Source organism: Hyperolius riggenbachi, chromosome 3 (genome assembly GCF_040937935.1).
Source record: "Hyperolius riggenbachi isolate aHypRig1 chromosome 3, aHypRig1.pri, whole genome shotgun sequence".
Classification (NCBI taxonomy): domain Eukaryota; kingdom Metazoa; phylum Chordata; class Amphibia; order Anura; family Hyperoliidae; genus Hyperolius; species Hyperolius riggenbachi.
In genome coordinates this window covers 211,571,682-211,598,360 of record NC_090648.1, presented here as the reverse complement: position 1 = coordinate 211,598,360, position 26,679 = coordinate 211,571,682, and the positions used below count along the sequence as shown (strand labels likewise).

General features: G+C 43.0%; 1 protein-coding gene across 8 annotated transcripts in view; it reads right to left on the bottom strand.

Moving 5' to 3' along the window:
* Positions 1-568: 568 nt before the first annotated feature.
* Positions 569-26,679, bottom strand: part of AP3B2 (adaptor related protein complex 3 subunit beta 2) — a 115,875-nt gene continuing 89,764 nt past the window's right edge. For all 8 annotated transcript variants that reach the window (XM_068275632.1, XM_068275631.1, XM_068275633.1 and 5 more), the window contains 7 exons: positions 19,172-19,244; positions 17,542-17,648; positions 14,386-14,617; positions 11,695-11,779; positions 11,472-11,569; positions 9,173-9,311; positions 569-985 (listed from right to left, as the gene is read on the bottom strand). In XM_068275632.1, the coding sequence (XP_068131733.1) occupies positions 835-985; positions 9,173-9,311; positions 11,472-11,569; positions 11,695-11,779; positions 14,386-14,617; positions 17,542-17,648; positions 19,172-19,244 (885 nt within the window). In that variant the 3' untranslated portion in view covers positions 569-834. The remainder of the gene's footprint in view (positions 986-9,172; positions 9,312-11,471; positions 11,570-11,694; positions 11,780-14,385; positions 14,618-17,541; positions 17,649-19,171; positions 19,245-26,679) is intronic.

The following is a 26,679-nucleotide window of genomic DNA, read 5'->3' as shown; positions in this document are numbered from 1 at the left end:
ACTGGTCAACAGGGAAGCTGTGGAGTCACTTCTAGTATTATTATTATTTAGTATTTGTAATGCACCAGCATCTTATGCAGCGCTATACAGAGTCATGTCACTTAGCTGTCCATCAGAGGGGCTCACAATCTAATCCCTACCATAGTCATGTGTTCATCATAGTCACTAGGGCAGTATTTTCACGAGGAAGCCAATTAACTTCTCTGTATGTTTTTGGGATGTAGGAGGATCTCGGAGTGCCTGGAGGAAACCCACACATACATGGGGAGGACACACAAACTCCATGCAGATAATGTGCTGGCTGGAATTTGAACCAGGGACCAGCACTGCAAGGCAAGAGTGCTATCCACCTTGCTGTCCATATCTATGTTTACTTTCAACAGAATTGAGCAGCCTTCTGGAACTACTAAGTGCTTTGACATATGGCAGATGAAGACCTTCTGTTGCATATTATTTCATCACACGTTCATTTTCCATTGTTCAGGATTTGGAAGGGTTTGTTTTAAAGGTTTCTCCTCTGCAATAGTAGTCATGCCTTTGGAAAAAAAATGTGATAATCCAGTCAGTATTATTGATTTTATAACTGCAGGTGCCTGTTATGTTTATAATCATTCACGCTTTTCCCTTGTGTCATGTAGCTGCAAGTTGTTTTGGCATGCTGATGGTTTTTCATCAGTTGTGCTGATGTGCTCTATGGCCTGAGCTGTTCTCTTGACTGCAATTGTGTTAACAGCATTGATAAGACAGGAAGAAGTCACATCCTCAAGTATCTGTTCCTCCATGCACTTGTGTCAAGTCACAAGGTCACTCAGTGTTGCCATGTTTAGGGAAACATCACTGTGTCAACGCCTGGATGATGTCTTTCGCCAACATTGTTGCAATCACCATTTTCTCACTGTTGATGGTCAGCAGTGCAGAAGAACCATCCTTTAGAGTCAGAGTCACGAGGACTAGTGTTCCACTGGTTACCGTCTTTGCTGCAAATCTAAAAGGGAAAACAGTTTGTTGAGTTGGTCAGTGTGAATAGATCACTTATAGCATCTGGCTGAATTTCTGGTATAAGGCAAAATAAATGTAAAGATTATTATTTATGTCACTGGTATTGAGTCAGCTATGTACTTTTATAAATACAGGATTCACACTTGTGTCTGGGAGTTTAATAAGGTGACAGATTAACAAGGCTCTGATTTACTGGAAGTGATCACAGCAAATCCATCAGTAGATCAAAACTGATCACATGCTTCTTCATGATTTCTTATAGACATGATAATACCTATACTGTACAGGACCATGACCCAATGCTGAATGTTTGTTAATTAATACACTGTTATTATTACCAGGTTCACTATTGGAAAGTGCATCATAGGCCAATATGGGAGAGCCTTTTTATGATGCAGTTTCCAGTAAAGATCAAGATCCATTGATACTATCATAGATTATGGATGTTGATTCTTTTCCATTATTTACAGTCCTTGAAGCAGAGTTGAAGCATGTGAAACCGTTAAATATTTTATAAAGACAGCTCTCCGTTTATGTACAGCTGCGTATTGGCTGCTTTGTGCACTTATATTTACAGCTGCTTATTGGCTGCTGACTGCCCTTAACTTATGCATGGCTTCTTATTGGCTGTTTTCTGCATTTAATTTTTGTGCATCTCCCCATTGGCTGCTTCCTGCTATCCATTTATGAGCAGCTGCTTACTGGCTGTTGTATTTGACTGTGTTCTATTTATGTATAGGTGCTTATTTTTTGTGTCTTTCTCTTTCTATTTATATAAACACTGGTGCACATGACAGGTGGGGGGTCCCGAGCACTGCCACTACTTGGGAACCCCAAAACCGCATGCAGCACCATGGGGGAGCGCAGGCAAGCCCTGGAGCTGCCACCACCAGGAACTTACCCCCACTACCCCCTCACTTACCACACACACAGAAATTGCTCACTCCCAAACAGCACTCTACCATTTATATATAGTCTACTTTCAAGAGGGATAGAGATTCCAGGAGCAGCTCACCATCACTTCAAACATACTGTTTAATCCAACATTGTAAAAGAACCAGCAGCAAAACAATCTGTATAAAAAATACTTATCAGGCACAAGAGTTGATAGGTGCAGAGGATGAGTCGACGGCCGTTTCGCCCCCACTTAGGGCTTTCTCGAGGCCGAACAGTTCGATCTCAAGAAAGCCCTAAGTGGGGGTGAAACGGCCGTCGACTCATCCTCTGCACCTCTCTATCAACTCTTGTGCCTGATAAGTATTTTTTATACAGATTGTTTTGCTGCTGGTTCTTTTAAAATGTTGGATTAAACAGTATGTTTGAAGTGATGGTGAGCTGCTCCTGGAATCTCTATCCCTCTTGAAAGTATTGAATCTTCTATGCAATTACCTCTGGATGTTGCACCACCAATATTGTTGTTTATGCAGTGGATTTTTATGTGTGCACTCGCCACCCTCTATCTCTATATAGAAAAGCATTTATATATAGTCTGCTGACTGCAAGTCAGCCAATAAGAAGTGCAAATACATCACACCTAGTCTGCAATACTTAATTAAGCAGAGGCTGAGCAATTCAGCCATATGTTATATGCAACAGCCTATTGACTGTTTTCTGCTCTTTCTTATATGCACATCTGCTAAATAGCTGCTGTAGTTAGAATTCTTACTGCTAATTACATCTAGGATTGATTGAATGCTCATTAATTAGCAGGGAATATCACAAGTTATGAAACAGATTTGAAGCATTTTGTTCAATGTATTTGTTTCATTGCCTCCTTGGTTTATTATTGTCCTAAAATATTGTGTAGCTCAAGCCTTTCTAAAATCTTAGTATCGGTGCTTCTGCCATGAGCTCTGCATTAAGCACTGACTGCTGATATTACAGCTCTATGGATCTCTAGCCTTCCTGCTAATCCCATGACATCAGTGACAATGCCAGTAGAAGTGATACGCCATTACTGAGTAATCCTCTGTGACTCATCATTGTACAGTAAATGCATACATCTTACATAGTATTGCAGCATACCAGACTCTTGATTTCTTATGTCCAAAGAAGTAAACAGAAGAATGTATTAGAATCACTGAATAAGTGGATTTGGTACACATAATATACTCCAAATTAACAATCATTGTTCCCCTAGCATACATCCTGCCTCTCTATGGAGGCCTTAAAGCCTCATACACACGGTACAATTTTCCGTCAGCTCGACCGGTGATCTGATAAAAAACTGCATCATGTGTAGACGTCCAAATTGTTTCCAATTGATTTTGTGTTGATAAGTACCCAATAAGTACAGATCGGTTGATCTGACACAAAATTGTACCGTGTGTACCCAGTTTAAGACTGAAACAGGAGCATAAAGGCAGGCATACACTACTCAATATTTTTAATAGAGTAGACATTAGAGTTGATATAAACATTAAATATAACAGCATCATCGATCAATATTATGATCAAAATAACATTTATTTGCCTGATGGATGCAAATAATTGATACAAATGTATACAGCTTGAAAATAGTCAAATTCATTGCCACAGCAGCTGCATTGTATTGGTCAATTTTCAAGCTGGATAAATTAGCCTAACATTTGCATAAACTCAGAATTATTTGCATCTCACTGACTATACCCAGTACTCAAAGATAACACAGCGCTTCCCTGCAGCACTGCATCTGTGAGTGCTGATGGACCTGGAAGAGGTAGCATTACATCTCCATATCCATGCAGTACACAAGGAGGTGTCCTCTAATATCCAAGTAGGAAGAGAAAGATGAAGGACATTAATGTTCAGAAGTACCTCGGGTCAGGATACCATTATGGTTGTTTTGCTCTCTATGTTTTGTAGTCTGGATCGTAATATTGGTAATTAAGCAACAATTAGCTCTTAATTGAGGATGGCAGTGTAGAAGATGCCATGTGACAAAAAGAAGTATAGCAGTTATTTATGTTTACTAGTACAAATGCAGTAAATACACAAGCGTTTGCAAAGACAGTATAGCTGAACACATAGGCTGCTCCAATTGGCAGGTAAAGACAGGAACAGTCAATAGCAGAAGTTTGAGGTTAAGATGTAAATTATACTAGGTTTTCTGGACTGGTAAGTAAAAAGCTGAAATAACGTTTAATAGATCTTTGGTGCCCACACACGTTTCAATCAAGTTGCTCAATAATTTGATCAATTTAGCATATCTTGATCAGCCCTGATTGGTTATTTTGAGCCTGTTTTATTGAGGTTCTTCAAGTCTGTAGATCAGTGGAGAATGTAAGTAATCCAACAAATAGTTATAAAAACTCTTACTGCAGGTGTGTGAATACAACAGTAATGGCCTGACTATATTTTTACAAAGCTTTCAGCAGTGATCTGTCCTATGACCTGAAATGATCCTGGTAAGATTTCCACATTTATGCCACCTAATAACAGAGAATGTTGGATAATTTTTTTCTCAAACGTTATTAGCCTAGGAAAGCCTTAGTAATAGGTTTTATAGGTTTTTTTCCTTTTGGTGATTCTTGTAAGGGCCAAGAATACCTAGGTGAGAAGTAGGGAGAGACCGGGAGCCCAATGGTGCAGTATTGTTAGGTATAGGGAGGATAAAATCATATAAATATATACTCACAAAGGTGGGTTGCGGTTCCTGCAACCACGGTATAGGCCTGCAGGGAATTAACCGTCCCTGCTCGGTACTCCAGGTCCTGCTGGATACTGGATGGTCGCTCTCTTGTAGTACGATAGACTTTCCAGAAAAACTGCAAAGCTATTACCTCCAAAAGGAGGTCTGACTGGTAATGGGTAGGCTGGAGGCGCCCAATGTATGTTCTATTTTGGTATTTTTAATTGCAGATAAAAAAATTAGAATATATAGACACCAGTTCGACTAGAAAAAAAGTTTTTATACAAAAAGCAATCTGACAACGCGTTTCACGGGTCATGGCCTGCTTCCTCAGGTCAATACAAAATGCCTTGATAGCATAGGGGATAGAGTTTTAAAGGCACCTACACTCTATCTCCTATGCTATCAAGGCATTTTGTATTGACCTGAGGAAGCTGGCCATGATTCGTGAAACGCATTGTCAGATTGCTTTTTCAATAAAAACTTTTTTTCCAGTTGAAACTGGTGTCTAGATCTTCTGGAGAGGTAAGCAATTACCTCTCTTTTTATTATATAATTTTTTATTTGCATTTAAAAATACCAAAATAGAACATACATTGGGCGCCTCTACCCTACCCACTATTAGTAATTCTTATGTTAGATTTTTAGGTTTAATTCAAACGGAAATCATGAGCTAGGTTACAATATTTGTTAGCTGCCAATGGAAAAAAATCACACATTGGCGTGTAGTCCACTGAAAGGAAGTGCAATTGAATGCATGAAAAGAACTGTTGTGATGCAAGATTGATGCATGTGTGGGCAGCATTAGGTTTTAGAATAGGAAGATGAGGTACAGCGGAAGGCAGGGGCAGAGGCACACCATGCAGCCACTACCTTGCAGTAGGAGGTTCTGCCTCTGGGACCTCCATGTCACTGGATCAGAAAAAAGCAAGTTAGCACAAGTGCAGATATATACCTCAAATGCAAGTAAGTCTTTTTCACAATAAATACATCTTTTTTTACTTACCTGGGGCTTCTTCCAGCCCCTAGAAGACCCCTAGAAGACCTTTGGGTCTCTCACCGCAGCTCTGGTCCTCCCCGGTGTCCTGCTGGGCTCCTGTAAGCATCGCTGACCCATCAGCGGGTCAACACTTTTGCGCAAATGTCACGGGGCCTGCACAGTGCGTGTCTGATAGCGTTGTCGCATGTGCCTGCAGGTGCTCACAGAACCAGGCGCAGTTCTCCTGTCCTGGACTTTAATTAGTCATTAAACCTGTTGCAAATACATTTAAAGACACTTCCCATGACAAAACTTCACCAGAAGTTGGCTGCTTCTCCATGTGTTTGTGCCTCTGTGCTCCTCGCCCTGTGCTTCTATTTTGATAACATGGCCATGATCCACTGCTCTGTTCTCAACCTGCTCTTAGTCTTTGTTTTTGCTTACCAGTCTCATTGTATATATTTGTAAATAGTATTCATCCTGTATATAGCAGCGTGTTGGATTGTTTGTTTGCCCGGGTTTTTAAGCTGCTTCACAGGGGTTGTTATTCACTTGTTTATAGTAACACTATAAATAACAAATACCTGCCTAATTTCTATGAAAGTGCTAAAATTCTAATGCATTTTGAGTTAGTCTGTTTTAAACAGAGAAATAATTACGTGTAATAAAAGAAGTGTCTTATGTCACGAGTTGAAGCTGATCTTTTATTGTGTTCTAACATGAAAAACCTTACAATTGAAGGAGGGTGTGTTTCTCATTCTCTAGAAATTCTTCTTTTTTTTTTTTAAAAAAGTGGCACTTTAACTCTTAAATTGCAGTGTAGATGTGAAATGCAGCGTAACAAACAGACTTCTTAGGGTTTACCTAAAGGTATCCAGAGACCTAAAATAATAGTTTAACTATCTGATCAACAAATGCATTTGTTTTTAATGGCTATGACATCAACCTGTGTTTATGCCAAGCCAGATTCACCTATAGCCACAGTAGGCACATACTTAGAGGTAGCTGGTGCTTAAAGAGGGCTAAACATGGTCATACCCTCACCTTTTCCACTACCTATTTCTTGCCTTTAGTTCAGAGGTTTATACAAGGAAGTTCCCTGCACTGTGCATAATTATTAGTTCCTGTGGTCGCACATATAATATGGGCCACTTCTAATGACTGGTATGGTGGCTCTGTTACCTCTTTCTTTAAAGTCCAAATGTTTTTCTGTGTTTAGCAGCATAAATTGGGACATGATCTGGAGTGTGGGATCTGCTGAAGGTAGAGACTAATGCTTGGCACACATGGTATACACTTGGTATACAATTTTCTGACAGATCAAATATTTCTAACAGGTCCGATTGGATTTCTAATCGATTTTCCACAGAAGTGTAAGGAAAATCGAACGGAAATCAGATCGGACCTGTTAAAAATAGTTGATCTGACAGTAAATGGTATTGTGTATACCTAGCATAAGGTGATGGGTCTTCTGTGCCTCTGGGCTCCTGAGGTGTAAATTCAGCCGTGGTTCTTATAAACAGGGCAGAAACCTTTGGGGCTGGAATCATCTTAAAGAACACCAGCAACACTCCACAAAAATCACTGCTTGTTTTTCCTTACATTTTAAAAATTACAAACAAATGCTGCTCATTTTCTTGATCAGGAAATAATCATTTTGTTGAGCATAAGGAGTGTACATGGGTATCTTAAAGTATGCCTGTCATTAAAAAGCTGTTATTTCTTGTCAGATATACAGATATAGGCTTGTGCAGTTTACATCCCAGGACTGCTTTATTCTTGCTCTGCCCCACCTGAATTCCATAATATGTACTCTTAACAAGCTCCTGCAAACTCAGTTTCATAGTAAATATACACTCACCTAATGGATTATTAGGAACACCATACTAATACGGTGTTTGACCCCCTTTCGCCTTCAGAACTGCCTTAACTCTACGTGGCATTGATTCAACAATGTGCTGAAAGCATTCTTTAGAAATGTTGGCCCATATTGATAGGATAGCATCTTGCAGTTTATAGAGATTTGTGGGATGCATTCCAGGGAACGAAGCTCCCGTTCCATCACATTCCAAAGATGCTCTATTGGGTTGAGATCTGGTGACTGTGGGGGCCATTTTAGTACCATGAACTCATTGTCATGTTCAAGAAACCAATTTGAAATGATTAGAGCTTTGTGACATTGTGCATTATCCTGCTGGAAGTAGCCATCAGAGGATGGGTACGTGGTGGTCATGAAGGGATGGACATGGTCAGAAACAATGCTCAGGTACCCTGTGGCATTTAAATGATGCCCAGTGGAACTAAGGGGCCTAAAGTGTGCCAAGAAAACATCCCCCACACCATTACACCACCACCACCCTGCACAGTGGCAACAAGGCATGATGGATCCATGTTCTCATTCTGTTTAAAGAGAACCAGAGGTGTGTTTAAAGAATGTTATCTGCATACAGAGGCTGGATCTGCCTATACAGCCCAGCCTCTGTTGCTATCCCAAACCCCCCTAAGGTCCCCTGCACTCTGCAATCCCTCATAAATCACAGCCGTGCTGTGAGGCTGTGTTTACATCTGTAGTGTCAGTCTCAGCTGCTCCCCCGCCTCCTGCATAGCTATGGGCCCTGCCCCCGTCCCTTCCCTCCAATCAGCAGGGAGGGAAGGGATGCAGGCGGGGACTGGAGTTCTGCAGGAGGCGGGGAGAGCAGCAGACTGACATTATAGAGATAAACACAGCCAGCTCTGACAAGCTGTTTGTCAGCAGCGTGGCTGTGATTTATGAGGGATTGCAGAGTGCAGGGGGACCTTAGGGGGGTTTGGGATAGCAACAGAGGCTGGGCTGTATAGGCAGATCCAGCCTCTGTATGCAGATAATATTCTTCAAACCCACCTCGGGTTCTCTTTAAGCCAAATTCTGACTCTATCGTGACTCATCAGACCAGGCAACATTTTTCCAGTCTGCAACTGTCCGATTTTGGTGAGCTCGTGCAAATTGTAGCATCTTTTTCCTATTTGTAGTGGAGATGAGTGGTACCCGGTGGGGTTTTCTGCTGTTGTAACCCATCAGTCTCAAGGTTGTGCGTGTTGTGGATTCACAAATACTTTGCTGCATACCTCGGTTGTAACACGGGGTTATTTCAGTCAACGTTGCTCTTCTATCAGCTTGAATCAGTTGGCCCATTCTCCTCTGACCTCTAGCATCAACAAGGCATTTTTGCCCATAGGACTGCCGCATACTGGGTGTTTTTCCATTTTCACACCATTCTTTATAAACCCTAGAAATGGTTGTGCGCGAAAATCACAGTAACTGAGCAGATTGTGAAATACTCAGACGAGCCCGTCTGACACCAACAACCATGCCACGCTCAAAATTGCTTAAATCACCTTTCTTTCCCATTCTGACATTCAGCTTGGAGTACAGGAGATTGTCTTAACCAGGACCACACCCCTAAATGCATTGAAGCAACTGCCATGTGATTGGTTGATTAGATAACTGCATTAATGAGAAATTGAACAGGTGTTCCTAATAATCCTTTAGGTAAGTGTATGTCAATATACATGTCATGTTGTCTGCCACAATAGATCCACCTTACCTGTATTCTTTATCAGCACCACAGGGAACTCGATTCATGTTGGCAGCAGAAATGACTCGCTGCACAATGACGTGATCACTCTGATATTTCCCACACACTGTTAGTCGTTCAGTGATCTCATTCATGCCAGTAAGTTTACCTACATTACAAGACAAGAGTGTAAATTATGTGGTATTTTATTCAACTGCAGAATTTTCCATCTCCTCTGCACACAAATATGAGACATTTCATTATCGGACTGCTCCTGTGTAACGACCCTGCCTGGTCTCATGTTTGATTGCCGCCTGGACCAACCTTAATTGTGTACCTGGATCTACTCTTGTCTAGCCCTTTGGATATTGTTTACTTGCTCAACAGAATTGTACTGTGGTTCCCTCTGAGATTTCCTTTTGCGAGCCTTAACTGCCTGACCTCCCCTCTTGCCCATACCTAAGCCTAGTAGGGTTCTGGTGGTACTTCTGCCTTCACCCCTTCAGCCCCTATACCCTGTGTGTAACAGAGTGCTGGGAGGATGCATAAAGTTTCCAGAGGCCAAGCCCCAGCTTGGGACATCTCACATAGGGAGAAGACTGCAGTGGAGATTGTGGCACAGGGACTAAAAAGAAGGCAGGCAATCAGCGTGACCTTACAGCAACATAGTATATGGCACTGATCACTCCTGCCTTCTTCTTATACCAAGTCAAATGATCCTAGACCTCCCCTGGATAACAGCATTATTTTCATATATTCAGCTTCCTGAATTCACTGCTTCTTTACTGGAAAAGATATTAACATTATCATGACACTCTAAAAATGGTCAATTTCGCAGTTGCAACATTTTCAGCTCTTCGTCTAACTAAGAAGTGGAGCAGCTAATGCTAATTACTTCAATGGGAAGGAATCTATAGCAAATATGTTGTGAAAAGTGACATGTTTTGTAGAGTAATTCTAAAATTGGCTCATACTTGCAGGCTTAACTCTAGGTCCATTGTATCATCAGTGGACATATTTTCTGGCAATATGACTCTTTAGCAACAAATTATGTAAATACATGGAACTCCAAAACTTAGCAACAAAGATGGTCCAAAATACTTCTGTGCACAGCAGTCCTATCAAAACCAATGCCCAGCACTGTGGCCTGTCTCTACACAGCATTTAAAAGTTTTAATTTCCTCTGAAAAAAACAGATACAGTGCTGCCCATAGTTATTCATACCCCTGGCAAGTTTTGACTTAAAGAAAACCTGTACTGAGAAAAAGTTCCCCTGGGGGGTACTCACCTCAGTAGGGGAAGCCTATGGACCCTATCGAGGCTTCCCCTGTCCTCCTGTGTCCCACGGCGGTCTTGCTGCAGCCCCCGGAACGCACAGGCGACAAATTTTTGCGCTGTGCAATATTTACCTCTTCTGGCTCCAGCGGGAGCGCTGTTGCGGCTCTTCTGACGGAGATAGGCAGAAATAGCCGATCTCCGTCAGGTCCGCTCTACTGCGCAGGCGCAGAAGACTTGCACCTGCGCATAAGAGCGGCCCAACAGGGATCGGCTATTTTCGCCTATCTCTGTAGGAAGAGCAGATACTGCGCCTGCGCTGGAGCCAAGAGGTAAATATTTGCATCGCCGCCACTCCGGGAGGATTTTCGCTGCCGCCGTGGGACTGAGGAGGACGGGGGAAGCCTCAATAGGATCCGGAGGCTTCCTCCACCCGAGGTGAGTACCCCTTAGGGGAGGTTTTTTCATTACAGATTTTCTTTAAAGTTACTTTTATTCAACCAGCAAGTATTTTTTTGCTAAAATGTAAATCAAAGCTGAGAAATGTTTTTTTCCCCCACAATAATGCCTCTTGTACATAGTCTTATTATCTATGGGAGATACCATTTCATTTCCCGTCAAAAAATTACTTGCTGGTTGAATAAAAGTAACTTTAAGTCAAAATTTGCCAGGGGTATGAATAAGTATGGGCAGCACTGTATGTACAGTATATAGGTACCACCCAGCTGAAATATCTGACCAGCACTTCATACTTTGTCATTTGTCTATTCTTTTGAAGCACCTCATGCTATGGCCTATCCAGTATGACCACTTTGAAATATATGTGGCACCCTTCACCTGTCTTCATAAGTTTTTTAAGGTTTATAACAATCTTTCAATTTTTCAGCAAGCAGAAGCCATAAGATAGCAGTAACACATAATATAAGATGCAACATAAGATGTCTACAGTGTTTGAAAATATTGTTTGATCTTTAAACGTTTAAAGAGATCTGTTTAAATATTCTCTTTCTCTCTGCCACTCTTAATCTTGAATCTCATGCTTGCCGACACTTACCCTGCTCTTTCTTGAACTCATTTTCACTCATGAAAACAGGCTCCATGAGTTCCCCCACAGGGGGCTGGATGGAAACGTAGAACTGGCGGGTGTGGGTGCTGCAAAGGAACACAGTGTGTTATTCATTCGTCCACATCATCATTACAGATGTAAACCCATATTATACTTAAAGTGTTGCAAATTCTGGTGAATTTCAGTTATGTATACTGGTGATTAAACTCACCAGAGCTGGAAATTTGCAGCCTGAGTGGAGTCACAGAAATCAATCCCCATTATAACCGTGGAGCTTTCCCCGGGGGGCAAAGATTCTGTAGGCACAGCGTGCGAGACACAAAGAAAGAAAGAAAACATTAGTCATATACATTTTATGAAGATGGGAAGGTTCATCTGTATGCTCAAATGGCAGAAAATAAACAGTATAAGCTCATCTGAACAGCACCCTTTTTATCATTGTAATATGTACAACTACATAAACAGCTCCAGACAACAAAAAATTCAGTATGTATATATTGGGCTTATGCAAACCTGGACTAAGCTTTCCTTCTGTTGATCTCTTTTCTGCCTTGCTCTAGAATATTTTATCGTTCTGACTCCTGTTGTATAATCTCGGTGTCAAGGGTGCTGCCATCTTACACTTTACAAATTCTCTCTTTGAGATAACTCACTATACAGTAGATGGAAGAGAGCAGTGGGCGGAGCTAATCGCTACCACCAACTGAGCTGACATTGATGAGACAAGAAGTGAGGATATCTCAGGAGTGACACATCACAGGCATACAGTTAAGGTATGTATATAATCCTGTTTTAGACCCTAACATACAAATGTTTTGAGTTGAAAAAAAGGCATTCAGCAACATTTTAAAGTGAAGTTGAAGCAAACGTAAGCAATACAAATGGTACAAATGAGATGTGTGAGTGGCTTTATGCCTGTGTGGACCAGACAGATCACTACTAGGGAGGCCAAAGATGTTAGTGGACCATTAAGGTACACTTATAGATTTGCAACAGATCTATACACTTATAGATTTGCAGCAGATTCAACCATCAGATAGCTTTCTGGCAGATGCCTGTCAAGTCGGATCTGACAGGAATCTATCTGAGGTGTGCCACACACACTAGGAACAAATTTCCAATAGATTTTAGAATTAGATCCAATGCAACCCTATGGCCCATCGATCTGCTGCCAGCAGCAGATCGACCTAGATTTTCTATCCTGTCAGACAGATCAAATCGATCGAAATCGGCAGCAAATCAATTAAATGGGGAATTTGATAGAATCGATTTGATAGATAAATCGATCAATCGATGGCTGAAAGTGTATGGGCCCCTTAATGCACTATTTAGATTACCATCATAAATTCACATGAAAACTAGTTTCAGCTGGTAAAAATGCCTAAAGTCAAAATTGGATACTTACCTCAGTAGTGGGACTGGATAGTCCAGATGCTTCTCGGATTATCCTGCTGCTTATCATTCCAGCATGGGACCCCTCTAAAAATATTCAACAAAAGCTTGTTGAATATCTTTTTCATGGCCGTACATCTGCTTTGTACAAGAACAACCAGACTAAGGATGCAAGAGTGAGGTCTGTGTCTGCCCTGCATAATGATGCTGCTCTTGCACAGCTTCTGTCCTCTATACACAAGCACTTCGTTCATGGACAGGAGCACAGGTAGAAGGAGTCCTGTGTCCTGTGGAGAAATGATGGTCTTGAAGAGTATCTGTGAATTCCTAGAACCATGCAGAAGCTTCCCACTAGTGAGGTAAGTATTCAAATTTTACTCACCTCCAAGCTCCTCCTCCCCCCTCCCCCACCACTGGTTAGAGGAAGTTCCCAAAAGTGAAAAGGTAGTTCCGCAGTGGCTGGATAGCATACTGGGAGCAAGACTCTCTAACACTGCTACTGCCTACTGTGCTCACCTACTGAGCGTGCCCTAGTGGCTGCAGCTCTGGCGCTTTGAGTCCGCCAGAAGAAAAGCGCAATATACATTTTCTGTGTCTTGTCAGATCTTTATTGTCTAATAGGGATGCTTAGCTATACTTTTTTATACTGTATATAGACCTTTATTAAATCTAATTCAATTGTTGTAAAAATGCTACAGGCATTGCTTTTAGGGTTTTAGTAAAAACAAATTGCTCCAGTGTCAAAAGATTGCATAGTCAAAGCACTATTTGAATCGCTGGCAATAAGCAAATCACTGAAAAAACGCTTGCAGTGGGAAACAGCCCTTATTATTCATTGTGAGTTGTTTTATTAAATACAGAGTAGCCAGCAAGCTCATGGTGAACCACAACTCCCAGGAGTGTGTAAGGGGCTAAAAGAGGCCGAAAAGCCCTCTTACTAAGAGGATATGAAAAACAGAAGTTTGCCTTCTTAAAACAGAAGGTATTTACAATTATTCAGGTTGGAGTGAGCTGAGATGTCTCCCACGATGCATCACTGCTAAATATGCAAATCATCATTTTATGTCCCTGAAAGCTAGACACATCTCCAGAACTGCTGGAATGCAATGATGTGTCAGAGCCACCTTAATCCATGCCATGCACTGATGAGGATCAAACAATCCAAAACAGTCTGTATGCATGTTGGATTAGTGTGGCTCTGTCAAATTAACAAGCTGACACGTCATTGCATTCCAGCAGTTCTGGAGGTGTGTCTAGCTTCTAGGGACATCAAAGAGATGATTTGCATATTCAGCAGTGATGCATCTCAGAGCTTACTCCAAACTGAATAATTGTAAATACCTTCTGTTTTAAGAAGGTCAACTTCTGTTTTTTATTAAATACCTAAGCTTGTTGCTAAAAAAATAATAATAATAAAAAGCATATACAAAATGTTTTGAGATCACAGATCTCACCGGCACAGAAAGTATTCCAGATGCAAAGTGAATGTTTTGGTTGAGCCATGATTTACCTAGTTCTTTAAACTCTTTTATCCTCATGCCGGAAAGTAGTTTTGGTTCACTAATACGTATGTTCCGAACTTCATTCTCAGTGTTGTTGGATATTTGGATCTGTACAGACACCATACGAGGGTCTGGCGTAAATGGCTGCCGACTAAACAAATATTCCACAGATAGACCCTCCCCAGTCATGCGGTGCAGCAGCTCGAAGGTCCGCCCAGAGGAGAATATTGGGCTTAAAACCTGTTAGGAAAAATAGATTGACTTAAAGTGAAATTTAAGTTTTGCAACAAATGAGCACTGCATAATGGCATCTCCTCCCAATTTGGATACACCAGTAATTATTGTGATACGAGAAAGCTTCAGGGCCCTTTCCACTGTCGCGGTGTGGCAAATTGCCACACTGCTGCCGCAGCCTAATGGAACCCTATGAAGAAGTTTATACTTCCCTTGTTGCAGTGTGCTGGAAGTGCACTATCTAAGGCTAGCGGCGTCTAACGGCTCCTGCAGCAACCAGCGGTGATCTGCGTCGGCCCAGAAGTCATGTTAGACTATCGCGACGCAGGTTTTTTTAAAAAAGTAGGCGTTGCGGCGCGCTTGCGCAGAAGCATATTTTTACAATAAACTTCCGTGCACTTCCACAATCCCGAAGCAGGAAGTGACAACAAACATCACTTCCTGCTTGAAAGATTGCAAGACAGGGATCACCATGTACTTAATCGATGTTCCCTGAAGGCCTGTTTTTGGCAGTGGGAAAGGCACAATGCAACGCTGACGCCAATATACAAACTGAAACCAGCCCCACAATTGCAGTAGATCAGCAGTATATCTCCTGGGGAATAGGTGTGCAGTCCTGGAACTAATCTGGTACTCTGCAGTGTAAGATTATCTGTAAGAAAATTCACTAGTGTGTGGTGACTGCAATTTTAACCCTCTCCCGACCGACTAATGGCGATCGCTGGTGGGAGAGTGGCACTCACAGGACATCCTAACACCGATTGGTTATCAGGGAAAAAAAAAGAAACAGCAAAGCAATCAGATGCTACCAAAAGAAAGCTCAATTAGTGAGAAGAAAAGGAAGTAAAATAAATTTTTGTGTGCTAAGTTGTATGGCCGTGGAATAAACTGTTAAAGTTGTGAAGTGCTGAATTGTAAAAAAATCGCCTGGTCACTGGGGGTTATAAACACGTGGTCCTTAAAGCACAACTGAGGTGACATGTGACATGATGAGATAGACGTGTATGTACAGTGCCAAGCACACAAATAACTAGGCTGTGTTCCTTTTTTCTTTTTCTGCCTGAAAACGTTAAATATCGGGTATGCAAGTGACAGTTTCTGTCCGGGCCGGACCGGGTCACATTATAGCATAACCCTCTGTGATTAGTAATTACAGCCATAAAACATTTTCCTGTCAGTAAATGGTTTCTGAGAGCAGGAAAGAGATAAAAAGGATCAATAATTCAAAGATTTGAGCTCTGGCATACTTCAATGACGGTGTCATTGAGCAGAGACAATGGAGCAGTAAAAACTTGAAAACTAGATGTAAATATAAAATAAAACAGTGGGATATCTAAAAAAGTCATTTTTAGGAGAAGGATGATAGATACAATTGTTTTTCTCATCAGTTTATTTTTACCTCGGATGTCCTTTAACCTTCCTGGCGGTAACCCTGAACGTAGTTCGGGGTAAGCCGCGCAGGAGGTTTTCTCAGGCCCTGCTGGGCCGATTTGAATAATTTTTTTTTTGCTGAACGCAGCTAGCACTTTGCTAGCTGCGTCAGCACTTCAATCACCGCCGCCCCGCGCTCGATCGCCGCTATCTGCGTCGCAAGACAGCCCCCCCCTAGACCCCTGCGCTGCCTGGCCTATCAGCGCCAGGCAGCGGCAAGGGGTGGATCGGGACTCCCTTAGACGTCACGACGTCCATGACGTCGGTGACGTCATCCCGCCCCGTCGCCATGGCGACGGGGGAAGCCCTTCAGGAAATCCCGTTCTTTGAACGGGATTTCCTGATCGCCTATCGCCAGAGGCGATCGGCGGGGCTGGGGGGATGCCGCTGAGCAGCGGCTATCATGTAGCGAGCCCTCGGCTCGCTACATGATATAAAAAAAAAAAAAAAAAAAAAAACGGCTGCGCTGCCCCCTGGCGGTTTTTAATATACCGCCAGGAGGGTTAAGAGGTTAATTCTAGGGCTTAACCATTGCAGCCGCCCGGACGTGATCCTCACGTCCAGGTGGCTGCCCTGCTGCGGTGCCGCGCTTCGGCGCGCCCCCGTGCCATCCCCAGGTAGCCCTGGGATCAGTGAACGGGAACATGGTTCCCGATCACCGATCCGTGTCCCCAGCAGAAAAACCGAAGCTCTCTTACTAGAGGCTTCAGTCTTTCTGCAAAAAAAAGTTTCCCCGTCCTCCTTGTGCTTCCGGTTAGCGAGAAGCACAAGGAGAAAAAAAAACTCAAAGTAACTCAACTCAAACAGTAAAACTACATATACAAACATTTTACATGCCATTTTACACATATTATAACATTAAAAATTAACTGTTTATTTCTCAACACCAAAAAATTACCCAAATAAAATTTTAAATGAAAAAAAAATTACAATAAAAACAAACAACCCTCCCCCCCACCCTAAATAGTTACCTAAGGGTCTGAACTTTTTTTAATATGCATGTGAAGGGGGTATACTACGAACATTTTTTAAATTATGAGCTTGTAAATAGTGATGGATGCAAAACTGAAAAAATGTACCTTTATTTCCAAATAAAATATTGGCGCCATACATTGTGATAGGGACAAAATTTAAATGGTGTAATAGCCAAGAAAATACATAGGTTTTAATTATGGTAGCATGGATTATTTTAAGGCTATAATGGCCAAAAACTGAGAAATAAATGATTTTTTTCAATTTTTTTCTTAATATTCCTGTTAAAATGCATTTATAAAAAAATAATTCTTAGCAAAATGTACTACCCAAAGAAAGCCTAATTAGTGGCGGAAAAAACAAGATATAGATCAATAAATTGTGATAAGTAGTGATAAAGATATTAGCGAATGAATGGGAGGTGAAAATTGCTCTGATGCATAAGGTGAAGAATCCCTGCGGGCTGAAATGGTTAATGGATGACCTTCAATGCATTAGATGCCTAAGTAGCTCAGGTTTCAACTCACAGCAGGAGCCAAAGAAGTATCTGTTAATGACAATCCCTCTAGGTCTGTCACCAGGCTGGATGATACAATGTTTCCTGAGTTTACCATGGGAACAGACGGTGCAGAGACTGAAAATAGAAAACATACATTTATGCACACATCAGTAATTTCCTGTAACTTGTGACACTCTCACACACATAGTAGTTGATTCACGATTGTTTAATAAAGCTCTGCTAACCTGTGCATAAAATACCAGAGATTACTACTACCCCTTGGATTCCTGATTTTCTTGCTAATGTGAGACTTATCACACATGCTATAACACTGCAATAACACTCAGCACAACCCATTACCCGATGCAGCCTCAAAAGCCTATCAGCTCAGTTACGGCTGGTCAGAAGTCCGCCAAAGTGATGAGTATGCTCAGCACCCCCTTAGCTCTTGTTAGCATCATATATACTACTGTAACCCTCTCCTACTGCTTGCAATAACCAAGGATTTCACGAAGTACCGATTTTTGCATACTTGACATACTTGACATAGCTCCGATAGACCTTTGCAGACGGTTTATCTGATCCTAATAACCAAATGGGACTATATGCGCATAACGGTGGTTCCTTTTAGCAATCTTTGGTACTTCTTATCATACATTTTTTAATTCAATTCTTGATTTTTACCTTTTTCTGGTTGCACAGAAAGGGGACACCAGGTGGCTCAATGTGTATGCATGGTGGTTTGAGTGTGTAAGTGAGCTGGAATTGCACATATGTATGCCCCATATAAGATCCATCTCAAAATCTGTATAATGTCTATTTAAAGGAAACCAGAGACAAGATCAGCTAACAGTTTTATGCATACCTTGAGCTTCCTCCAGCCCCATCTGCTCAGATCGCTCCCACGCTGCCGTCCTCAGTCTTCTCCCTCTTTGGTACCGGTCCTATAACTTCAATTAGTCACGGCCAGTCTGCGCAAGAGAAGTTCGCCCTCTATGTATCTCTCCGCTGGCTGCCGGAAAGATACATAGAGGGCGTATTTCTCTTGCGCAGACTGACAGCAACTGGCCGAAGTTACGGGATCTGATACCGGCAATACAGAAGGCAGAGGACGGCGGCGTGGGAGCGATACATGCGCATGGGGCTGAAGGAAGCCCCAGGTATATATAAAACTTTTAGTTGATCTTGTCTCTGGCACACTTTAAACAATAAAGCATCCTCATAGTCCAGCCTTCAATACAGGCTTGCCCAATCCCCTGCCGCAGTGATCTCTGAGTGCTGGAGCTTTATCTCTCCTTCTTTAAACAATAAAGTAGTTTATATTTGTACTATATACCCAGCACTCCCCATAAGTTTCTTTCTTAGAACAACGGCTGTGTCTCCCTCCCTCCATATGCAGAGTGGTGAGGGTGGAGTTGCAGTGATGGCTGTGTGCTCCCCAAACATGAGTATACATGGTAAATGTTTTGTGACAACTGTAATATTCCCTTAAAATTGGAGAGAGAAAGAGAGAGAGAGAGAGAGAGAGAGAGAGAGAGAGAGAGAGAGAGAGAGAGAGAGAGAATGTGTGGGGTGTAATGGGAAAGCTCATGAACCAAATTTGGAGACAGTGAAGTGTTTATCATAGCAGGTCACTAGCATGTCAGGACTGCACTCACAGTCATCCAGGTCCAATAAAGACATCTCCTTGGACTCCTTTGGCTGTTTTGCTACTGGCTTGGTAGCTGATGACTATGCAAGAAAAGAAAACAATGATCTGACATTAATTTTAAGGTTTTTACTTAATAAATTTACAAAGTGGTGTTCTACATAATTTTAAAATCAAGTATTAGGAAAAATAAGTTTATTTTAAACTTAAAGTCATTGGGAGTAATTATAAAAAAAAAGACAGATACTTACCTAAGGAGACGGAAGGCTCTGGGTCCTTTTGAGCCTTCACTCTCCTCTCCCGGTCCTGTTCCAGCTCTGGCTCCCCCGTAGCAGTATTTGACCAAATACTGCTGTCTTCGCTGCCGAAGGGAAGCTTCAGACGTTTTTGGGAGCCCGAGTGCTCCCAAAGATGGGCTGCTCCACACTGCACACTCGTGCGAGCGCCCTCTTTCGCACACTCAAGTCACGCACAGTATGGAGATGCCTGTCTTCAGGAGGACTTGGCTCCCTAAGTTTCCCGTCGTGGGGGATTCATACAGAGGAGCTGCTGCTGCAACGTGAGGACCTGGGAGAGGAGAGGGAAGGCTCTATAGGACCCAGAGCCTTCTCTCTCCTTAAAGAGGAACTGTTGTGAAAATCTTAAAATGTACAACACATACAAATAAGAAGTACGTTTCCTCCTGAGTAAAATGAGCCATAAATTACTTTTCTCCTATGTTGCTGTCACTTACAGTATTAGAAATCTGACATTACCGACAGATTTTGGGCTAGTACATCTCTCCATAGGGGATTCTTAGCATGGCCTTTATTCTGTATAAAGACACTCTGTGAGAAAACGCGGAAAAGCCGCCGCGTGTGTCAAGAGCAAGGCGGCTGACTCCGGGTCCAGCGCGGCGGATTGCACGCATAGACACGCGTCTGGTAGTATGGTGGAATGCGGAAAGGCCGCCGCATGTCCTGACAGCAAAGCGGCCATTTCCGCGTCCAACGCGGCGGTTTGCATGCAGCGGCATGCGCTTTGTGTGGCTGGGTCTGTTAGTGCACATAGGCAGATGGAGAGCTACGCGCGCGCGGGCCTGAACTCAGGACCTTTATACCAGCAGAGGAAGTGTCAGCTGATCAGGAAAAACAGCTGATTCCTGCAGGACTCATGATTGGCTGAGTGGTTTGGGCGGGGCGGCAGAGTCCAGCTACTATATATTCTGCTGCTTGTCAGTTGCTGGTTGTCTGTCATTGCAAACACTTTGTGAAAGCATTCAGACCATAGTCAGATCCTTACAGTGTGTTTGAACCAAGAGGACTTGGGAATTCACACTGAGCCAGATTACCTTGTACTGTTTATTTGTTAGACCAGTTCCAGGGTGTTGAGATCAAGGCCCTCACACCCCAGACTAGGAATACTGTGTATCTTCTGTGTATTCTCTAGCATAGTTCCAGGGTGTTGAGATCAAGGCCATCACACCCAAGACTCGGGAACTGTATTGTCTTTGTGTTATATTCCAGACTAGTTCCAGGGTGTTGATGATCACGGACCTCACACCCAAGACTAGGGAATTGTATTATCATTTATGTTATGCTCCAGACTAGTTCCAGGGTGTTGTGACTACGGACCTCACACCCAGACTAGGATTGTGCTATGTCTGCCCAGTCCAGGGCAATACCTTTCATATTAGCTGCAGGGCTTCCTGCAACCCAGCCTCGGTCCCTCGCCCAGGGGTCCACAGGCTACAGGAATATCACCCACAGTCAGGGGTGAATTTCTCAGGAGTCTTAGGCCGCCAGCTCCTCTGGTGGTCTCCACTCAGAGTTGTTACTGTTGCACCAAACACTCTCACTATTTCTGGTATCCAGAGGTTAGCAATACATCTGTATTATCGCTGATTCTGCAGATCATCGATAATCAGGCGTATATCTGCATTCTTGGTGGTACTGCAGATCACCAAGAATCACATTCTCTCTGCGTGCTGACACCAATCGTTACAGAATGACAGACCGAACCCAAATGGACGCACTGTATAGCCATGTCGAAGTCCTGACCACCGCGGTAAACCAACTTTCCGCGGCAGTTTTGAACCAACAGACCCAGATATGTCAGATATTTGGGGCTATTCAGGAACTTCAATCAGCTATGAACTCAGTACGATCTCCTCTAGTTACGGACATCCGTATGTCCGTGCCTGAAAAATTTTCTGGTGACAGATCTGACTTTCGGAACTTTAGAAATAGAGTGTTATCATACTTTGAGTTAAGGCCTAACTCGTCTGGAACCGAGGCACAGAGAATTACATTTATTAAGACTCTGTTCTCAGGGGATTCCCAGACCTGGGCATATGGTCTTCCTATTGGGCATCAGGCCTTGACCTCGGTCGATGAATTTTTCAAGGCTATGGCTATGATATACGATGACTCGGACATCGCCTCGACTTCTGAACGGAAGCTCAAGCTTCTACGTCAGGGCAAAGGTCCGGTAGAGAATTATGCTGCAGAGTTCAGGAGGTGGGCAGTCTCGGCTAGATGGGACGCATTCGCTCTCCTGGACAGTTTTTTGGCCGGATTGTCAGATACCATTAATGAGGTAATGATAGGTCATCCTGAGCCCGAATCATCGGATGAGGCAATCTCTTTGGCCATACAGATAGATCGCCGGTTGCGCCACCAGAGACAGGTTCGTGGTAGAGTGGCCAGAAGGTCTATCTTTCACGATTCTTCTCGGTCTCCCTCACCCCCAGGCGAACCTATGCAAATTGGGTACACAAGGTTGAGTCTGGGGGAAAAGAGTCGCAGGAGCCCAAAGAAGAACGTTTTACATGGGTCCACTAGGCCAGACAAATGCTATCGCCTAGGATTAGTCAAAACCATAGGTGAGCAGGGTTCATCCCTGAACGACGGTCGGCTGATCCTTCCTTGTTCGGTTACATGGGAAGGTCGGACCAAGACCGCAGAAGCCATAGTGGACTCGGGTTCGTCAGCGAACCTCATAGATTACGATTTTGCCAAAAGTTTGGGGATACCGTTATCTGCACCCGACCGGCAGATTTCGGTCACTGCAGTGGATGACTCTCCATTGCGCAGTACCCAGTTTCTTTGCCAAACCCCCCTACTGTCATGTTGTTTAGGGGCATTGCATGAAGAGAGTTTACAGTTCCTGGTCCTGCCGATGAAAGGCTCTGCTGTTGTTCTCGGTATGCCCTGGTTACAACTTCACTCTCCACTGATTGACTGGGCTTCAGGACAGCTGCTGAACTGGTCGGCCCATTGTCATTAATACTGTTTGAAGAAGGGTGAGGAGGATAAAACCAGGATACAGGTCGCAGGAAAGGCAGGACAGTGTACAGATATTTCTAATGGTTCCTGTTCCTCACGGTTACCTCTCATGCATAAATCTGATAGCAAAAGCCCCAAAGCAGACGCTTTAGACAGGGGTTTTGGGCCCAAAACCATTCTACCACCGAAAAAACAGGCTGACAAGAAATCATTTCCTGTGTCCCTGCCCGGGTCAGCGCTGCAGGTGGATTCCACTCCCTCCATCCCTGGGTTGATTGATGGCCGGCCTGAGTATGAGATAAAAAGAAAATTCTCTAACTTACATCCTGGAAAGCCAGGAAGGAGATGTCCGGAGTCCACTCCTCAGGGGGGGGGGGGGGGGGGGGGGTACTGTGAGAAAACGCGGAAAAGCCGCCGCGTGTGTCAAGAGCAAAGCGGCTGACTCCGCGTCCAGCGCGGCGGTTTGCACGCATAGACACGCGTCTGGTAGTATGGTGGAATGCGGAAAGGCCGCCGCATGTCCTGACAGCAAAGCGGCTGTTTCCGCGTCCAACGCAGTGGTTTGCATGCAGCGGCGTGCGCTTGGTGTGGCTGGGTCTGTTAGTGCACATAGGCAGATGGAGAGCTACGCGCGCGCGGGCCTGAACTCAGGACCTTTATACCAGCAGGGGAAGTGTCAGCTGATCAGGAAGATCAGCTGATTCCTGCAGGACTCATGATTGGCTGAGTGGCTCGGGCGGGGCGGCAGAGTCCAGCTACTATATATTCTGCTGCTTGTCAGTTGCTGGTTGTCTGTCATTGCAAACACTTTGTGGAAGCATTCAGACCATAGTCAGATCCTTACAGTGTGTTTGAACCAAGAGGACTTGGGAATTCACACTGAGCCAGATTACCTTGTACTGTTTATTTGTTAGACCAGTTCCAGGGTGTTGAGATCAAGGCCCTCACAAACCAGACTAGGAATACTGTGTATCTTCTGTGTACTCTCTAGCATAGTTCCAGGGTGTTGAGATCAAGGCCCTCACACCCAAGACTAGGGAACTGTATTGTCTTTGTGTTATATTCCAGACTAGTTCCAGGGTGTTGATGATCACGGACCTCACACCCAAGACTAGGGAACTGTATTGTCTTTGTGTTATATTCGAGACTAGTTCCAGGGTGTTGACGATCACGGACCTCACATCCAAGACTAGGGAATTGTGTCATCATTTATGTTATGCTCCAGACTAGTTCCAAGGTGTTGTGACTACGGACCTCACACCCAGACTAGGATTGTGCTATTTCTGCCCAGTCCAGGGCAATACCTTTCATATTAGCTGCAGGGCTTCCTGCAACCCAGCCTCGGTCCCTCGCCCAGGGGTCCACAGGCTACAGGAATATCACCCACAGTCAGGGGTGAATTCCTCAGGAGTCTTAGGTTGCCAGCTCCTCTGGTGGTCTCCACTCAGAGTTGTTACTGTTGCACCAAACACTCTCACTATTTCTGGTTTCCAGAGGTTAGCAATACATCTGTATTATCGCTGATTCTGCAGATCATCAATAATCAGGCGTATATCTGCATTCTTGGTGGTACTGCAGATCGCCAAGAATCAGATTCTCTCTGCGTGCTGACACCAATCGTTACACACTCCCTGAAAAAAATGTAAACAAAGATGCTGTCCAGCCTCCCTGCTCACCGTACACTTTTTTGGCAGTTGGACGGAGCAACTGCCATTCACTAATTGCATTTTGAAAATAAAGATATCCCTGTAAATCCCCCATAAGGAGAAGGGCTAGTCCAAAACCTGTCAGTTCTGTCAGATTTCTACTACTTACTGTAAGTGACAGCAACATAGGAGAAAAGTAATTTCTGGCTCATTTTACTCTGGAAGAAAGGTACTTCTTAACTGTATATGTTTACATATATTTTAAATTTTAAGATTTTCGCGAAAGAGGTCCTTTAAGTATGTATTTGGCTTTTTTTTTATATTTTGATTCACAATGACTTTAAATATTCTTTACAAGGAACATCCATGATACTTTGTGGAAAGCAACATGGATTTCTAATAAGAAAACAACCACCGATGCTTGCATGGAGCTGTCCTGTGAATACTGTACTGGAGAAAGTAGTCAATCTGGTTTACTCTGCTTGGAAAAAGGAGAAACACATTGGCCCCTAGTCAATTCTACTTTCCTCCTAAGTTTTCTCCTAGGACATAATTATTCATCTTCCGTTTAAAATACCTTTTCATCACTTTTCAATTGAAAAAGTACCAAGAAGTAGTGAAAAAGTACTTCCACAATTAATACCAGTATTTCCCTGCTTGCTGGTGGTTTTAAAATGGATTTTATTGATAAGATGTGAATATATCACCTAGGAGAAAACTTAGGAGAAAAGGTGAAATGGATAAGGCTCATTTTCTTTTCATGTTAGTTCATATACAGTGGCATTTAACCAATTCACTTTTCCTGGTTTATCTCCCAGGAGATCATTTTTAATGTTTCTAAAAATTACGTTTTCAGCACTTAGCAACTGAAAAAGTACTACAAAGTACGGTAAGTCAAAAAGTAATATCTAGTTTAAGCTAGCCATAGTGATAACATAGACATGCCACTGCTGGTTAGATCTCGAACATGATATTTTGTTAAACCTCTGTCAGGTCCATTGCCATGATTTGAGACTTCTTGAAAGGTTCTGTTTTCATCTTTACAAAAAAAACCCACAAACAACATGGTTTATATATTGATGTGATTCTCTATACACTACTAGGCAATTGTACAATACTAAACTTACAATGATGATGTTGCATTTGATGTACATGAGAATGATTTCATACACCCTTGACTTTTTCATCTTTGAATACTTTTTGCATATGTTTTCTGTATTGTCTATCATTGATGTCAATTCTTATCTCTTTAAATAAAAGAATAAAAAATAAAAAAAAAGTAATATAAATAATTATTTTCAGTATTTTCTTGCATGCTTGTGAGCTTTATAGGTAGTTTATTAGTAAGGTGTGAAAATCTCTTGGAGAAAACTTAGGAGAACATTTGATACGATATGGGCCAGTGTGTGTAACATGATTTCCCTTACTCTTTCCTGTCTATTTTAGAAGAACAGCTGTTACATGGACTATGACAAATCTGCTGGCCTTCATTGGAAGCTAAAAATAATAACCAACATATTTCCTTAAAGGAGACATCTAGCAACTCCTGCTACCCGTAGTACTACTTACCCGGGGCTTCCTCCAGCCTCTGGCAGCCACTATGTCCCTTGTCGCAGCTCCGCTGGCTCCCGTTCCCCGACAATGTGCCTCCAGGTCGTCCTTTACTGCCCCTGCGCGAGCACCGATGTCAATCACCTCCACGCGGTCCGGAACGTACTGCGCAGGCGCAGAACTACTGCTCTTGGAGGTTGTCCTGCGCACCGTCGGGGAATGGGAGCCAGCGGAGCTGCAGCGAGGGACATAGTGGCTGCCAGGGGCTGGAGGAAGGCCCTGGTAAGTAGTACTATGGGTAGCAGGAGTTGCTTGACAACTCCTTTAAATGTAAGGAATCACAGAGTCTCTGGATGACCATAACTACCTATACCAATAATAAAGAATAAGGATATTATATGTGAACTGTTACTACTTAGTGACCCTTATTTACTAAGACGAGGGAGAGTACATCACAATGCCATGCTTTAGTGTCATGACCTAAGCACTAGGCAAGTGGCAGTATACAGCCAATGCATGAACTATTGCATCTCTGGAGCTAAGGCCACCCTGCTGCAATGGCTATGCACAGCTCCATTGAGCTGAATAAGGAAACAGTATACACCCCTCAACTTTTCTTTATACATAGTTGGCCATTGCAGTGGCCGACTCACACATTTATTGAAAGCTAGGCAGTGCAGTGGATGGCTGTCATCTGACAGAAGTGTGCACTTGTATACCCATCAGCACGTGAAAAGTGGGACTTTTCACAGATTTTGTTTAATGTAATAAACGTTAAATACACAAACAACATGCCCCTCCATTAACCTCCTACTGCCCTTGCAAGCTGGAATAATCAACCAACACAGTGCTCTTCCTCTGAGCAATACTACCCCACATGGTACCGAACATTTAGGGCAATCAGTAAATGGGTAGGATAAACAAAGCTTCCCCTTTGCAAATTACTCTTGTATAATGTCAAGTGGCTCACCCCATTTTATGCTCAGGCAAGTGGAGGCATATACCCTCATACATTAGTAGGCTAGGCCCTTGGGGAAGGGGATTATAGTGGAATA